An 18,723-nucleotide genomic window follows, 5' to 3' on the forward strand; every position below is an offset into this window, starting at 1 on the left:
TATTGGCAATTTCCATAAATTTCTTAGGGAGCATCTTACTAGCTTGCAGTCTTTAAAGAAGGGAAAGAATGAAACTAAAGGTCTTTATGAAGCTCTGGGAACATTGTGTGATTCCTGTTTCTTTTTCAGCTGAATAAAAAGAGTGTACTTCGTTATACTCACTGCTTTAGACAATGAGAGGGGGAGGAGGAGTTGTATTGAATACTAGAACCAACTAATCGATTGACATGTATTTCTGGATGCATAAGAAAACGGGGCAAGAGTTTGTTATTAATTTGGACTTAGAATTTTTGTAACAATTTCTATGCCGCGAACTGTATCCCTAGTGACAATAGGAGATGAATATTCTTGATACAAGTCATTATCGCTCCTCAATAAATGATCAGAAATATGTGTAACTTAAATATTAAAAAAATAAAGACTGTGTATGAAATTCCAAAAATCTCTTATGCAAGGGAAATAAAAATGAAATGTATATTCTACTATATCTGTATAATGTAATAAGAACTTACTTTCCACTTAATATCAAGCTTGTTTCATAGTTCTCTTCATCACATGATGGATAACATCCACATTCCTCTTTAAAATCACTGACTCCTGCACAGAAAGATATACATATTTCGTTATATTACTATATTGACCTGTAGATAGCTGAAGTGTTGTTATTGTGAAAGAAGTATTTGAAATTATTGTTTCATTTTTAAAGTGGTTGCTAATATATCAATTTATATATCAACTTAAATGAACAATATTATGATTTCGTTCATCTATATATATAAAAGAGAACGTACAAATCCTTTGTTAGCTCATCACGCTAATACGGCTGAACCAATTTCTTTCATTTTTGGGGGGTTATTAAGATTTGGACCCTAGATGGTTTTTATCATATCACTTTAATTTTCAATTACCAGTGTCTTGAGATAATTGACCATTCAAGTGTCCATAACGTACAAATCCTTTGTTAGCTCATCATAGCTAAATCTAACCGTATTTATATGCAACCCACATGACCGTGTCACTCGGCGGGTTAACATAAATGACAGGCGATATAATGTTAACATTTACTGCAATCTTCTATGGTTTTTATCATATCACTTGAAAGCGAAAAAGTAAAAATTATCTAAGTAACAAAGTTTATTGCGTTCCGGGGTGACCCCAGCGAAGCGGGGTGAACGCTGCTAGTTATTAAATAAAATGAAATTGAAACTTTCAGTTGAATGTGACACGAGTATGTCCTTTAGGCTGAGGGAGACGGATGATTAAGACAAGTGAATTGCGATGGAAGAATTGGTGGAATGAAATTGTACTCCGAAAGGAAAGAGGAGTACCCCGAAAAAATCAAAGACACTATGTTGTTTACCATATACTTAATTCGCAGAAACCCCGCGCACAAGAGATGAGACCTGTATGGCTGAGTCACCTCCCCTTCATTATTTATTAAAAGAATTGAAGTTCATAATAATATTTTTAGGTTTTTATCTTCTTGAACAAAACATTATTCTCATTATTGCATAAGAATTTATATTTTCCTGATTATTCTTAAATCATGCGAACATGATTAATAAAATAAAGCAAGTTTATAATATACATTCTGTTTTCCAAATTCCTTAATATTATATGCATGCGTTATCTTTCTCAATAAACAAACACTTTTTAGCAGCAATATATTTTCCTCTTATTATGAGAATGAAATTGATACATATGCACTTCAATTATCTGGCTACCAATTACACGTTTTAAAATCTTTTAAAGCTATAAATGTACAATAAAATCGATAAATATACAGGGTGTCCGTACACCCGGTATATTACATACAGGTATTTTGGGAGGTTGCAGAGCACGTCATATTAAGCCAAAGAGTGCATATGAACATATGGTTCATTCCTCTTGGTTTCCGAGATACGGACACAAATAAACATTCTGTAGTTTGTGTGAAGACAAAAATTATAACTCATTCAAAATGTAGTGAAGTAAGATTTCCGACTGTGTATAGATTATTACAAGAATGGTTAAAGGAAGGGAAAAGATAATTGGAAAATTTTAAAAATATCCATCTAAAATTGCTTTTTTACAATCATTCCCTGTTATTGACTGAAAACACTGTCACTAGGAAAACAGAAAAACTAGGAAAACGAAGTAATAAATGTAATGTTGTTTAGGCCTTGCGACTGTTTATTGGAATAGTATTATTTAATAATAATTTATAGTTCAATAATAGTTTATTTAATTACAATAATAATTTATTTACAATAATTTTATAATTACATTCTTATTACAACATGATGTGCGGTAAAGATACTCTTTACTTTGGTGCTTCTCGACACAAACAAATGTTGCCACCTCGCTGTTCATCACTTCCTTTATGGTAATTCGAGGTGTTCTTCCTTCGCATAGCGATGAAGAGATTCAGGAGGAACTTAGCAAAGAATTACATGCTTTACAAAAGCTTATAGGAATTTGAAACACTTCAGGTCCTACGTAAATTTTTCGAGTGCTAGCCCCATTGCAGTGCTAACCCCATCTGACTAATAAGGTGCATTTCTATAACAGAAGGCATTGGGTCGAAACTTTCCGGCCCCACACCTCTACCAATTCGATACGAGATGTGTTACACATATAACAAGTACGCAACCGCAACTTCCCTTAGACCACGGTCTGCTCCCAGTGTACTGGTGAACACTCCGCTCGAACATGACAGAATCTACAACGATCACGAGTTTTTCTATTTATCATGAACAACACCTGACAAATAGCTACAAGTGCAAGGGCAAACCTGTCACCCTAAGTATGTCGCACCATTATCTACTAATGACTATTCCGCTGACGTTAATCTATCACGAGATTCCTCTATAACAGTGCGTTCCTCTCTTGTTTGTCTTCTTCACGCTTACTCCTCAAAACATTCAACTATTCCATTGTTCTCATGTCTTTAAACAGATCAACCAAAGAACAAAAGAAAATTTCCATGTTACAATTCATGCCGCTTTTTCTGGTCAATCTGTATGATGTGATTATTGCCATACAACACCTTTGGAAACCATAGTCTAACTTAGCCAGACCCATTACGGAAATAATCTTTATTTTCCTCTGTATTAATCTATTTGCCACAACCAAACTTTATTTAAAACGTTGTTACTAGAGGAAAGAGCTGCAGCGTTATTCTTAATGGAACATTCCCCATTCTCACCTGTCATCCTTCTCGATATACACTCATTCGACAACATAGCACCTTTGCTAGAAGCTTTCAACTTGACGAAGAGCCATGGGATTTTCTCCACTATTCCAAAAAGTCGACACTTCTGTAAACTATCTTCGGCAAAAAAAACCGCAGTTTTCACAACACAACACGTCTATATATTCATTCGTAAGTAAATTTATTGAATAATGTTTTATAATATAGTGCAAGAATAAAAGGTTGGATAAAATGAAAAATATACAATCGTAAATTTTAAGCAGAAATGAATATTTAAAAAACAAAAGAATAGTAACTAGTATTTTGAGATGTATTGATAGTTGATACTCACCAGTATCATAATTTTGCTCCGAGAAACAGATAAGGCCTTTAGCATCACATTCCTTGTATTTTCCTTATAAAATAATAAAACGTAATACGATAATGATACACATCCAATATATGATTTCATTTAAATAGTTCAAAAAATATATAATCATAGGTATTATTATAGACTCTTGGTCTAGAGCTAAATAGACAGAATGCTTGGGGTCGTCACTATCAAATTAACACAGATAATATTATTGGATTGTTCACGCTATTTTTAGTATGGTGTTACGGTCATAACCAGCATCTTTCCTTAACGTATATTAGATCAGGGGCCTCATCAAATAGGACCTTCAGTCAGCATAACGAAAAGATTGCATTTTAGTTTCCTTGAGGATCTATGCATGTTGGTTGTGAGGATTTGTGATAGGACATCTAATAACTAAAATGTTGAGTTTTTCTATCATTATTGATTGATTTTCTTTTTATAAAATTATAATAAAAGATGGGCATAACACACTTTCCTGAGGTAGGTATTTCCAACGATTGAACACATACAAACTATGAATAAATCAACTCGCCTTCAATAAAGGAAGCGATTGGTATATAAACTGATCAGTTTCTTTACACGGTACCTAACTTGCTTTCCAGAGTTAGGCTTAACCTTGCGACTAGATGCACTCGACCTATTTTATTCATCCTATTTTATTCATCACTTCTGGTCACTCATTTCTGATACACGGTACCTAATTCCTTTCGAAATGAAAAATTTATGCGGGTACAATAATCAGTTCGTATTAAGGAAAGAAATCGATCGGTACTGGAATTGATCACTTACGGTACACGTAATTTGCTTTCCATGAAAAGGATATTTCCAGCGATTGTACACATGCATTCCACACATATGTATCATTCAATTTAATCTGAAGAATTAGAGCCATCAATACCATTATTTTTTCCATTCTTCAAAGCTGATATCAGAAGTCATTCAAGCTCTTTGTGTGCGATAATAAACAGGATTGAAAGTGGTACAAAAATTATTGTGGTCGTATTTCGAAAATGAAATATCTGTACTGCATATTAACTACTGTAGTATGAGAGTCTACATTGTGAAAACGGAATGTTCGTGATTTAGCAGTTAATAGTTCCTATTTACTATTCAAGTTAAACTACAGAATTAACTATGATTTATAATATTGATATAATACAAAAAATAAAAAGTCACCTGCATAAGGGGTGTTAAACATTGACATCGATTGTATTTTTCATCATCGACTCTTGATTTATATATAGACTTCATATGCAAAATAATATATGCAAAATCTCACATTGTTTACCTAAAGCCCTCAGAAAAGGTTACACAACTTGGGTACATATCGTTATGCTTCTTCATTCGTCGAGAAAATATGATTGATATGTAAGTCGAAGCTTACAATAGTTAGACGTAACCCAATAGTAACAAGTAAGTTGTGTACCGTTTAAAGGAAGTATTTGAACAAAAGCACTGCCGGCAAAATTTTCCAAGGAAAAAGACCAAATGCAGATACAGAAGCGCAGTTGCAGTTAGACACACACACACACACACTATATATATATATATATATATATATATATATATATATATATATATATATATGTGTGTGTGTGTGTGTGTGTGTGTGTGTGTGTATTGCACATTTACACATAATATATTATATAAAACATTAGTTACTAATAATACATCCTTATTAACTATAGTATTATGGTATTAATGTAAACATATTAACTACTGTAGTATGAGAGTAAGCTATTTATTATGTTTTCACAAAAACTTCAAAGAACTGAAAACTCTTTGAAAATCCAGTGAGAACTAATACCCTCTTTACCGTAGCTACAAGCAGTCATAGTCCAAAGAATAAATATTTGAAGAGAAATTCACTAAAATGAAGGCTACATGCGAAGAATACCCTGATATACCCTACTCACAGGAAGTAATTGGATGAACTAAGCATCAAAATCGAGTCGATTTTTGTTGACATGAGGAGTTGATTGATATATAAGTTGCATTTCTGATATTGTTGGATAAAGTAGACTCCAAAAAGTAAATTAACCCATTCAGACCTGGCGGTCACAATTGTGTACATTAAATTTCTATAGCATTAGTTCTTCTTAAAACGTTGTTGTGGGTACGCAGATTGATTGTTTACATTTGCGTTACTGTTCTTCACTGTTACACAAGTAGCTGCTGCGCTCTAGTGAGTAATATATGATAAAAATATTGGAAATAGTCTGTGGTATTGCTGCTTGGTCAACAGGTAGTGTCTCGTGAATTTTTATTACTATAAATTTTAAGTTTTACGTTTCTGAACTAACATTTTGAAATGATTACATGTGTTTCTGATTATCTGTTATCTTTTGTAGTGAAATCAAAAATATGTCATGCAACTCACCATAACTTTATTTCTTGTGGAAATATAATGTACACAATTCTGCCCAACAGGATCGTAATGAACAGGTGCGTTATCAATGAAAGATCAGTGCGTATGAATGTTTTGGGTAAAGAATTGATTTATTTTAGTTTCAATCGGACTTATATCAACGACAGTGGACCACAATTTACTTATAAAATGTACGGTGCATTAAGTTCGTAGAAGACGGATGGATAAACCATCTCTAAGCACACAATCTCTATCCGCGAAGAAAACTTTGGAGAAAGGTGACATTTTTGATTTTGATTTATCTGAAGAGGAAACCGAGGAAGATGCACCGCTCTTATAAAGATTAGATGACCGAGCAATAAAGCCTGTTGGAGTAAATTAAGTACGTAAAAATGAGATATGTGCTAACGAAGTGTCTGAAGACGAAAATGTGGAGCAGTCTGAACTCAATGATTTGAACAATAGCAACAGCATAATAGATTATACTTATGCCAACATTGTGTTAACTCCGAAACCATTCATTACATGGTTAAGCAAACCTCTGTCTTTGATTGTTGAAATATTCCAGGCTCCAAGCGTAGAACTTGTAAATTATTGTCACCAATTCATTACTTCAAAGATATGTGCTTTATTTAGTAACACGCCTACGAATACAAACATACATGGACCCTTATGTTGTGTTGAATCTCGTTCGAGAGTTACCGATGGATAACTACAATTTTGTCTTTTTATTTGATTTTTTCTGCACAAGAACTGATTTTCTTGAAACCTTCAACCCTCTCTTGCACATAAAATTTTTTGTTATGATATTAATAAACAAAAAATATTCCAATTATATATTATTTAAAACATATTTTATGTGACCAATAGTCTTGTAAATACTTAATGTATAAAATTGTGTACAACGTGACAGCGATGCCATATAATAACTTAAAAAATTACATGATAGTGGATTCCCGATGTACACATTTAGCACATAAAATATCTGCAGAACTATGGGTAATGAAAACAAAATTTCAACCAAAATGGTATCAGAAGAACCCAGTGATTTAAAAAAAACAGATATTTTTTCACACTTTATAAAACTCAGGTCTGAACGGTTAACTACCGTATACCTGGAGTACCTAGGTAGATAACATGAAGTATACAATTCTGGCATCGATAGATTTCTTTCGTCAAAACGAGTTGATTGATATATAGTGTGCATGCGTATGATCTCTGAAAATAGCGCAACAGTGGAAACTGTATTAGGTACCGTGTACCGGAAGTGACCAATTCCAATATGGACAAATTTCTTTCTTCAAGAGAGAGTTTATGTAGGTTGTCTTTCTGAAATCGCTTGGAATTCCTCACCATCAGAAATGGTTATTCCCGAAGAAAATTTGTAATTATTATCAGATTTTATTACTAGGTAATAAATCACTTTGAGTGTATATTGCTTACATTACTCAAATTATGAGCAATAAATTAAGTTAGCGAAACGGTGCGTACCCTCTTTGATGCTGAACATTAGAAAAACATCTTTGCATCTTTCATACTATAAACATAATACTTACACACTTCTAAAAATACTTTAATTATATATACAGTTGAAGTATTTTTAATTTAAATCAATAATTTCTTAAGACTAAACTATCTTTTTACTTACAAATTTATCAATTTATAGCGAATTAATAGTTGTTTGGTTTTCAGGAGTTACAAAATAGAAACGCTAGGGAAACATTGGACTCTGTAGATAACGGATTCACACTTCTACTCCGATTAGTGTCCAAGGTATTCAAATCCTAGAACTGCTCGAATATATAACTACGTAGGCTCCAAAGGATCGTTTTATAATCTTCAGATTATTTTGAAAGATAACTTGTATTTCTAATACTTTGTTAACACTTCTAAACATACTGTCAGACAGTTGTGCAGAATTTTTACAGTAAGTTAATTATATTTTTTTGAAAATAAACTTTATCGTTTATATTATATGGTACAAATATTCTATCTTCATTCCTGTGTTTAATAAATGTAATAACATGTACACTAAATATAATGTTGTATGTTAATATTTATTAAAACATACCGTAGTTGTAAAAGAAATGTGGAATACATTTACAACTCTCAATGGCATGTTGGAATATACACTGTAGTCTGCAAGCTATTGGTGTGTAGATAGGCGTAATAGCCAATCCATTCTCGTCTTGAAACAAACACTTTCTCTGACTCAAGCTTAGGTCTTTTACTGCTGGAGTGCTCTTTGTGGCAAATAAGTCTACCATAAACGCATGAATAAGGTTATCTCCATTATATACTTCATAATTCTTTGGTATCTGCGGAAATTCATCTGATGAGGTGAAGAAAATCTAAAAATTAAAATAAGTTAAATGGGTTTATTAGTGGCAATACAAAGTTAGCAAATTCCTGACTTTAAATGTTTAAGTGTATGATTTCCTTCATAAGAACAATTCTTCTTCTGAGAGCTATTTCCTCCACAAAATTACTGTGTGGCTGTATATCAGCGATACTATGAAACATAACCCATTTAGGTTGTTCGTCAGCTCATTTGAAGTTTAAAGCCAATCCGGTACTGTAACATTTTAAACATTAAGGTAAAACGTGTAAAATTAACATGTAGAATAAAAAAGGAAGATTTAAAGAACGGAAAGAAAGAAAATGAATGAATGATGGGATATTTAATAGAATTCATATATTATAGTTTTTTTTTCAATAAATGTGATCTTAGAAGTGGAAAAATACAAAAAAAAATATTAAGAGTTAGGCTACACCAAATGCTCAAAAGAGACTGCACAACCGCAGCAAAAGTAACTGCAAATGGGAAACTGGCCAAAATAAAGAATACTTAACATAATTAAATATAACAAATGTAGTTTTCACTACAATTATGCGTATATGTGTGTGCGTGTGCATGGGCGCCCGAAGATAATATTCTAGGGGGCTCATCTCCCTGGTTACTATATTACGTTTGGTACTTTTTATTTGTATTATGAAAATCTTAGGAAATTTAAAACAGGGGCCCGGGCGCCCTGCCACATTCGGAAACCTATGTGTGTGTGAGAGAGAGAAGACGGAGGCACTGGTGGCTCAGTAGTCGAGCGCTCATCTCTAGTGTGTTGGGCCCTTGACTTCATCCCAGCTCACGCAAGTTGATTTTGTAGTAGACAAACGCCGTGCTGGTAGGTTTTCTCAGGTTTCTTCCATTTTCCTCTCATTTCCTTATTTTCATCATTTTGTTCCTTATCATCATTATTTCCCTTAGCCTCGGAACACATTCGTAGAACGTTACACTCAAACGAAAGTACATAAAACATAAAATATGAAAATATAAATACAACAAAATAGTATTCATTCGTTCTCTAGTAAAGAGCCATGAACCTTGAATAATCATAAACTGTCATTGATGCAAGAGGATTTCCCAGAATCTACAAATAACGAAAGTGATATTTCATTTAGTGTTATGAAGGAATTTGGTATGGTCTCTATTAATGTAGTGGATAGACAGAGTGGTGTGAAACCTATGGAGGTATTCGGTCCAGATAATAAGATAAAACTCAGTGGACTTCAATTTTCTGCGGTAACTGAATTTAAGGTGAAGGAAGAATTGCCATCTACGACTGGTAGTGCATTTTGAATTCGGAGAAAAGAAAACAGACAAGGAAGAAGAAGAATGAAAAACAGCAGTTACAGGAAGTTGGAATTAATAATGAGGAAATTAAGCTAGAATTTAGATTAATGGCTGATACTTCAGATGCTCCTGCATCAGTGGGGGATAACGGAAAGCATCAAGAAATTTCCAATCAAGTGAAGGATGGATATTTGCTTGACAATAATTCCGATGCTTCCGACGTGGACTTGAAACAGTGAAAATTCCCACGCTCCAATTAATCGAAATAAAAAGTTTTTAGTGCCTGTTGATTCTAATTTTGGTGAGAAGGAAATTAGTAAATTGCTGGCGAAATGAGTAATACATAAGAAACACATAGGTGGAAAATCTGATTTTTTGAACATCATGCCTCTGAATATCAAGATCCAGAAACGTGTCGTTCATTGAATTGATAAAATCTAATTATTCGGATGTTATTACGGATAGAATTGGCTGCATAAAAGACTTTGCTCGTAGAATCTATTTGAAAGAGAATAAGCCGTTTAAGTGAAAACCATTTCCTGTTCCGCGCAATGAAGAAAAATTTTGAAGAACAAATTGAAGATTTGGTTGTTCATGGATTCTTAATTGAAGTGAGCAATTCTAATTATGCTAGTAGTTACTTTCTAGTCAAAAATAAATGTAACACCACGGAAGAGTTTGAAATCATATTAAACATTATGAACTGATAGTTAATTATGTTTATCCATTTCCGAACTTGGAAAATTGTTTGACAGTTTCAGCAGATAGCTAATTTAAAAAAACTGAACCTCCAAAAAGCTTACAACCTAATTTATTTACACGAGAACTTACGAGATATTCCAACAATCGTGACTCCTATGGATTGTTTTCAATGTACGAGCTTACCAGTTGAAATCAAGACTGGAAGCAATATTCTGAGTAGAGTCAGGAATAAGATGTTGAGAGGATTACAATCTGAGGGATTTAAAGTATATTTTGATTATATCGTTATCAAGATCCTTAGATGAGCCTAAGAGAATTACTGAAAAAATGTTAGATAGGTTTCAATTATTTAATATTACAATATCGCCCGACAAATATTTTAATGTTTTATCGCAAAATCTACTATCTAGGATATATCATTAATGGAGACCAAGTGGAAATAAACCCAAGTAGAGTTTCTGATATTACTAAAATTTCACCTCATAGGACTATGAGACTAATAATGAAAATAGTAAGTTTATTCAGTTATTATGCAGAAATTTGCTCCAGAATTACAAGTAGTGATGCGTCTTTTGAGTCCCTTGAAGTCTATTACCACGAAATATCTTTGGACTTCTGAACATTAGGTTGTTCTTGATAAGTTGAAAAAAAATTGGTAGATAACTTAATCTTCAAAACTTAGGCTTTCGACAATAAGTTTGTTATAAACGTGGGTGGTAGTGGTAAAGGAATGGCTGGGTGTGACTCTCAAGAAAACAATCATGGGTAATTAAAACCTGTTTGTTCTTACAATAAGAGACTGTCAGAGGCCGGCAAACATGAAAGTATTTATGAGATTAAATTCGTATGCTTAGTTAAGACCGTCTCTAGATTTAGACACTACTTAGTGAATGAAATGAAATCTTTGTTTTATGTCCCACGGTTATGCCGGTTGGGCTAAAGGAGACGGTGAGGATGACAGATGAGTGAAATGGTGGAATGAAGAAAGTGGGAGGAAACGGGAGAACTCCGAAAAAACAACGAGCACCGTGTTTGTGAACCACAATTACTTAGTGAATGTATTTGATGTGTTAACCGATAATAATTCCCTGATATGGATCCTGAGTAACTCGTAATATCTTTTGAAACATGGAGCTTTGGTCGAAACATTGTGCCATACCCATTTCATAATTCAACATATTGGTTCTGGGGAGAATTTAGTAGCTGATGTTTTGACCAGAGTATATGATCCATTCGAATTTAATGTTCTTGACGGTCCTATGGGTTTAGCTACTTTCACCAATAATTTAAAGCAAACAAATACCTGAATTTACCATTGGTTAATGAGCGCTTAGACATATTGCGAAAGAAATAATAGGGAAATTGGAAAGAGAAGTGTGTTTCGGTTATAACCTAAATAATAAATATTCATGAAAAGAACTAAATCAGCAATTAATCCATTTAGAACAGTCGTTCCTGCAAAAATTTAAGAGTGATGATTGAATACCATCACTTTAAGAGTGATGATCGACTAGTTGGTGGACATTCAGGTACTATATAACGATTAAAAACTAATTAAAGGTTTACTTGGGATAGTTTGGTGAAAGATGTTAAAGAATATGTAAGATGTTGTTATCAATGACAGCTTTCCGAAAAAAAAAGGTAATCAAAAGAAAATGGGACAGTTAGTATCTGAATTCAAAAACTTCTCACTGGTTTTTCAATACAATTGGAACCTTGACCAACTCTAAAGGATATAAGTTCATCCTTATTGGTATGGATAAGTCTAGTCCTTATGAGGTATTGGGAAAATTGAGAACAATAAATTAAGTAGTTATTGCTAATAAAATATTAGAATTCAGTAGACTAGGATTTATTGAAGCCATGTCGAGGGATAATAACCATTATTTGTTTCCAAATAGTTTTAGGAAATTCTTATTTGGGCCTGGAATAAAATATATTCATTTAAATGCATACCATCCGGAGCGAAACCAAGCTGAACGCTTTATAAAATCTTCTCTTCGAGCTTATTATGCCGAAAAGCAAATTCGTTGGTCATCTTTGATCCCAGAGTTTTAATATATCGTTATTGTAAGTAAACACGCCGGTCTAAAGATGTCTCCTATCGAAGCTCTTATCGGACGTCCGAATTATACAACTTTAGAAATTCAACGTGACATCACATACTCAGATTTTGGAGGGAAATCGTCGTTAGATATATAGCCTAATGCTATGGAAGATATGGAAAAGAGCTGCGTGAAAGTGAATAATTAATGTTGAAGAGAAAAACAAGTAAACCTGAAGGTTGGAGATAAAGTTCTTATTCGTTCAAAAATTAAGTCTTCATTAAAAGATAATCTGGCTGAATCTTTGAGTTTCAAATGGTTGTTTCCATTTGGTATACGAACATTCTGACCAAGAATACATTGTTGCTTTCCAATCAGGAAGACACCCAAGATTCCTGTAGATTTCAGGTTCCAAGGTAAAGATTTATAGAGAACGTTGAAACTAGAATTTTGTCGTTCTTTCAGATCAGTTTTCATGGACAATTATTTGGGAAATCCTGAATATGTTTAAAAATGAGTATAATTTTTAATTATGAATCGTAATATTTTCCGAAAAGTTTTAGAGAATGTTAAATGTAATAAGTAATTAAAAGTGGTTTGGTCAAACTACATTTAAAGAATTCTAGTATCATATATATGATATTAAATATTTGATTTTGTTCATTATTTTATAGAGAATTCTCATATTGCTGATGATTTATGTTTGTATACTAATTTATTTATTTACATTTATTGCAGGTTAATATGTTTATATTCTGCTTGTATGTATTGTTTTGTGTTATATAGATTCAGCAAAAATCATCCTATGTGTTGACTTCTTTCACACTGATGGGTATGTAGCAGTAAGCTACTTGTTGGTACCTGTTTGCTAATATTATTTGATTTTGAAATGATAACTGATTTGAGAAGTACATCGATTTAAGGAGGACAAAAATAGTAAAAAGAAAAGAAGGAAAACGATAATAGAGAATGTACGTAAATTCAAATGGTTCGTAATTCTGTGAGCAATGGTAAAAATAAATATGTAAATAACTTACGTTAACAATATTTTGTTGGGTTATTAAAAAGAAGTAATTGAAGGAAAGGCAATGAACCATAAAATAAATACTGAGAATATTGTTTTCCGAGTCTTGGTGGCACAACTTGTTCCGGGTCGTCATGACTTGGTTCTCTGCTTCAACGATATCCGGTACGACTTGGTTGCTTTGCTTGTAGTCGCGCGCTTGTTAGCCTCTCTCAGCTGTATGTTTTGTCTAAATATGGTGTGATCTAATTAAGCAAGATAGTGAAGCAAGTGAGTTTTTTGAAATGCAGTCAAAGAGAAGAATATATGTGTTTGTTTTGCATTAGTGCTGGTTATTCTTCTTTTATTACATTTAAGTGAATATTTGAATATTAAATATTTGTTGAAAGTTGCAGTTACGGATATTGAATTTTGGTGTTCAGTCATGTGGTATTTTTAAGCTCATGCTAGGACCATTTAGTATTCTTATTTCTGGAATTACATAAGTCGCTATTTGTTACTGTTTTCACACGGTTATTTAATTGTTTGCATCGGTTTGATGAACGGCGCAAGTTGAAAGACTCATTTCATCTTGAATTTGAGTGTCAATGTTTAGTCAGTCGAATATCAAAGATTCGAAAGCACTATAACAATAGGGATTGAAACCTTGTTGTATGGAAATGCAAAGAGTGGAAATCACATAAAAAGTTTGTAAGTGAACCAAAGTTTGACCATTAGCTGTAGTGTGTAAATTTAAGTGTGTGTGGTAAATGCAGCAGTTTTGGTGTCGGGTTGCCTGAGATACGCCGATGAGCGCAATTAGTGTCTTAATAAATTTTGAAACCATTTATTTAATTCACTATAAATTTGCGAAAGGAATAGAGAATTTGTTCTCCCAAAAAAGAGTTATGATCAAGAAACATTTAATATTAATTTATGGACAAATTGAATATGAATAATCCAAAATTCAAATATACCTTTTATTTCAGGAGTATATTTGACATTTGTTTGCTTAGCTACTATTATTTTGATAAATTTTACATATCCGTATACCATTATATTACTTATTGGATGAAGCTAAATTATTCTATTGAAAGAACATAAATAAATGATGCACATAGGTTGGTTTTCTCCGAAAGACCTATTAAGAAAATTGCTTTATAAGATTCTTTAATATCAGAAGTTAGAGAACAATTAATGAAAAGGATAGGTATATTTTCTGATCGAATAACTAAAGTGATCAAGATTCTTGTTACATGTTAATGGAGATAGGAATTGATTATTGATGTTTTGTTGCGAAGGAGCAGATGATAATGATAAAAAAGTTTAGACTGGTAGTTAAAATAAAAAATTAATGAGTGGTTTCGAATTATTGGATATTACATAATTTTTCCAGCAATGTATTGAATTGAGCTTTGTGAAACTATTTCTAAGGTTTATTAATGAATCGGATTAGCAGCGTAGTATGGCATGATTTATATGGAAATAAGCAGTGATTAGTCAAAATTTTGCATTCTCTGCAGTAATATCTAACAAAAAAAAATCCTCCAATTTCGTTATGCATTGTTATGATCGTAGGTGTCGTTGACAGTAATATGTATCTAAGAGACGTTAAAAGAAGAAATAAATTAGAACTTGAAGAACATCCATAGGATGGTGTATTCAAGTTTTGTGACCGATATATTTATTTGAAAATCTAATTTCTAACCATCCTATGGATAACCCAAAATAACAAAGTTATTTTCAAAAGAAGTAAAAATAATTAAACATAATTAAAAATATGTATTTATTTACCTTGAGACCTTTCGGTGGGTTGGTAAGAAAATATGAAAGTCTCTTAGTGTTTATATCAAATGTCTCCTTCTTCAATTTCTGGTCGTCGTTAACTAAACCACTGAAACGAAGTCAAATAAAAACTATATGAATTTCGGTAACCGGTTTAACAGAGGTAACAGCTAGATAAATATATTTGCTCAGCACTTGAAATGATTTACCAGCACAATATAGTTTTAATTTTTTTAGTGTGCATAAATAAGGAGGTTATTTTCAAAAGGATACGTTTCCATTTCAAAATTTTGCAACAGTTTCTCAACCTATGAGATGATCTCTGTCGGATTATGCAACAGTGTTTATAACTCGTTGATTCAATTCTACTTTGAAATAAGAAATCCTGGAACATTCGATTCCAAAAATTGAGAAACCACTAAATGTCCATTTCGCGCAAAAAATAGAAGTATTTCCTTTCCAAAATAAGCTTCTCAAATGTTAAATTGGTCAAATATTGCTAATAAAACTCCAACTGACCAAAGCAGTGTATACGTATATTTTAAGATTATATATTTGTGTTACAGTTTCGGCTATGTATAATGTGTCTGAGGAAGGCTTTGTTACATAGCCGATACTGTAACACAAATACATAATCTTAAAATATATATACACTACTTTGGTCAGTTGGAGTTCTATTAGCAGTCTTGATTTTTTCAAAGCTCCAATGAATATTTTACATGACCAAATGTTGTATTTCACTTTTTAGATCATAAGAGAAAGTACTAGAGCACCTTTTTAATATTGTTTAATCAAAAATATGACTAACAATTTAACTATGAGAAATTCAGTGTGATAAGATATGCGCAACTCTTTCTGTTTGATTTTAAGATATAAAACTATGTAATAATCTCTTACATTCTAAATATAACCGAAATGAAGGCTTAATTTTATTTAGTCATCTATTAATATCAACTCCTTTCATTTCTATGAAACGGTTATTATTCAATCCGAACCATGATTGTTTTAAAAGCTATTCTAATTATCTTTAGCCATTGTAGTGAGTTTTTGAACTTGTACGATCTTTGGATATTTTCGATGGCACTTAACAATGATTATCTGTAGTCATTGTGATAAGTTTGCAGAAACAATTAGAGATAATAATTATTCGAGAATGAAAAATGGTCGGTTGTGGCAAGTAACACCGAAGCTTAAGATGAAACATCGTGCACCGAAACTCAACAATGAAGAGGATTTTATGTTCTGGTAGCTGAGTTCAAAAACTATGTAAAGGTTTTCGGACGCATTGCTTTAAGAACAGCTTTTATTATAATTATGATTAGAGAAAGTTGAGTTATCACAAGTTATATCAAAACCAAGGTAACCAGTTTTGCGTACTTTCGAGGAATTAAGTGAACCATCACCCATAGTAGAATCCTGAAGATTTGCAGCTCGGTGAAGAACATTCTGTCAAACAAATGAAAAGATAACGAAATGATTTATTAATAAGTATAATTTTATTTGAATATTGCTGGCCTTAAGCTGTTTTTGCAACGCTTCCTTGAAAGTTATGAATTTAACGCACCGTGATTCCAATATTTATATGTATTCATCATACACATCTCTTCACCCAAATTTGCTATCTGAGCTTGAGCTCCTTGATGTCAAAACCGAAGACAATGTCCAAACCAGAACTGATTGGGTCCTTGAATGATACTGAATCAACATACTAACAATTTGAGAGTCGTAAAGACTAGAGTTATTATCCTAGAAGATGGAATTCACCGTGATAGTATTAGAGAAATATCAGTAAAGGCAGGGCGCTTTAAATTACAAGTGGTGCACCTTCCATAAGACCCCATAGTTAGACTCAAATAGTTCCAAATTCCAACACCATGCGGCGCGCCGTTCGTTTGGTGAAAACAGAGGGAAAACAAAGTATATATCTACGTGTAATTTTAGTGCCGGTGAGGTTCTTGTGTGAGTTTTAAAATCATTTGAAATAAGTCTTTTTTATCATGCCAGGTTATTTTGTGCCAGGTTGTAAGTCAGGACATACTAAAGGCGATGGTAGGCATTTTTTAGACCTCCAAAAGATTGTTTAGACGAATGGAACAGAAAAATTCCTAGAAGTGACCGTGCGTTGACCCTGAATGATCGTGTTTGTGATATACATTTCAGTGATGACATCTTAGTGAAAGTAGATTCTTTTACAGTAGAAGGGAAACTAGTGGAAATAAAACGTGACAAATGGAAACTAACCCCAAATGCTGTGCCGCATAATTTTCCCGGGATTCCAAGTAATTTAAGTTTCAAACTGCGTAAACGAAAAATCCCCTCTAAACGTCGGCGTCCCCCTTCTCCCCGGAAGAAAAAGAAATCGGAAGTAATTTCGAACCCAAAACCAGGTAGTGCGACACCAGTAGTTTATAGTGCTGAAGAAAGCTCAAGTGCAAGTAATTCAAATATCCTTGCAAATGAAGTAATGCGCCTTCGTAGAGAAGTGAAACGATTAAAACACATGCTCACTCGAAACCAGAAGAAGCGACGTGATCACATCAAAGAAATTGAAAAATTACGAACTATTATAAGACAGTACAAAACGGAAAGACTACCGGACAAACAAAAACTAGTCATTCGTACCATGACAAAGAAGAATGAATCAAAGAAATGAGGAATGCGCTATGAATCAGAATTCATTTTGGAAAGTTTGCTTTTTTTAATAAAATCAAGGAAAGGATATGAACATTGTACGAATCATCAATTGTTACCGTTGCCTTCCGTTTCTTTACTACGTAAATTATTGCGCGGTCTCAAGTGTAATTATGGCATAAATTCTCATGCTCTCTCAGCTATAGCTAAGGACATGGAAGATAGTGATGAAAATGGTCGTAATTGTGTTCTGATTTTTGATGAAGTAAAATTACGTGAGGATATTAGATACAATTCTAGCAAGTGCAGTTTCGATGGTTTCGTGAACATGGGTGAATTCACGAAAGAAGAAGATAAGAATGTTTTAGGCGACCATACTTTAGTATTTTTTCTCGCTCCTCTTGTGAAATCATGGGTGCAACCCATTGCAATTTACTTAAGCAAGAATGCCACTGATGGTTATACACTTGCAAAAATCATCTTACAAGTGATTATCCAATTAGAAAATAATAACGTCAGGGTAGTGGCTTTCACATGCGATGGTAGTCAACCAAACAAAAAGGCTTGGAGAAATTTAGGAATATCAGGAAATTTAGGCAATATAAGGAATTTCATTTCTAATCCTTGCGATGCCAATAGACAAATTTTTGCAATGGGAGACATTTGTCATATCATCAAATGTATTAGGAATAATTTTCAAAAATTTGCAAGTGTAATTTACAATGATTGTTCTGTGTGGTTTGATAACTACAGAAAACTATATGATTCCGAGACCAAATCACACACTAGTAAGAAAGTAGTTCCGAAATTAATTTCTTCTCCCATAAATCCTAAGGCATTTCAGAAGATGAGTGTAAAATTAGCCACACAGCTTTTCAGTAGAACAGTTGCAATAGGTATGAAATTTTACCGAGAACTTGGAGTGCCAGGCTTCGAAAGCAGCGAAGATACAGAGTTATTTACGCAAGACATAAATCAAGTTTTTGACGCATTGAATTCCAAACGCCCAA

At 33.0% G+C, this 18,723-nt stretch overlaps 1 protein-coding gene across 1 annotated transcript in view; it reads right to left on the reverse strand.

The window, feature by feature from the left end:
* Nucleotides 1–508: 508 nt before the first annotated feature.
* Nucleotides 509–18,723, reverse strand: part of LOC145685171 (sodium channel protein Nach-like) — a 34,937-nt gene continuing 16,722 nt past the window's right edge. Inside the window, exons 4-6 of the mRNA XM_081757523.1 lie at nt 15,092–15,191; nt 7,988–8,267; nt 509–597 (exon numbers count right to left, since the gene is read on the reverse strand). Coding sequence (XP_081613649.1) covers nt 509–597; nt 7,988–8,267; nt 15,092–15,191 — 469 coding nt within the window. The remainder of the gene's footprint in view (nt 598–7,987; nt 8,268–15,091; nt 15,192–18,723) is intronic.

Source organism: Thermobia domestica, chromosome 5, assembly GCF_964235325.1.
Source record: "Thermobia domestica chromosome 5, izTheDome1.hap1.1, whole genome shotgun sequence".
In the NCBI taxonomy this organism is placed as follows: Eukaryota; Metazoa; Arthropoda; class Insecta; order Zygentoma; family Lepismatidae; genus Thermobia; species Thermobia domestica.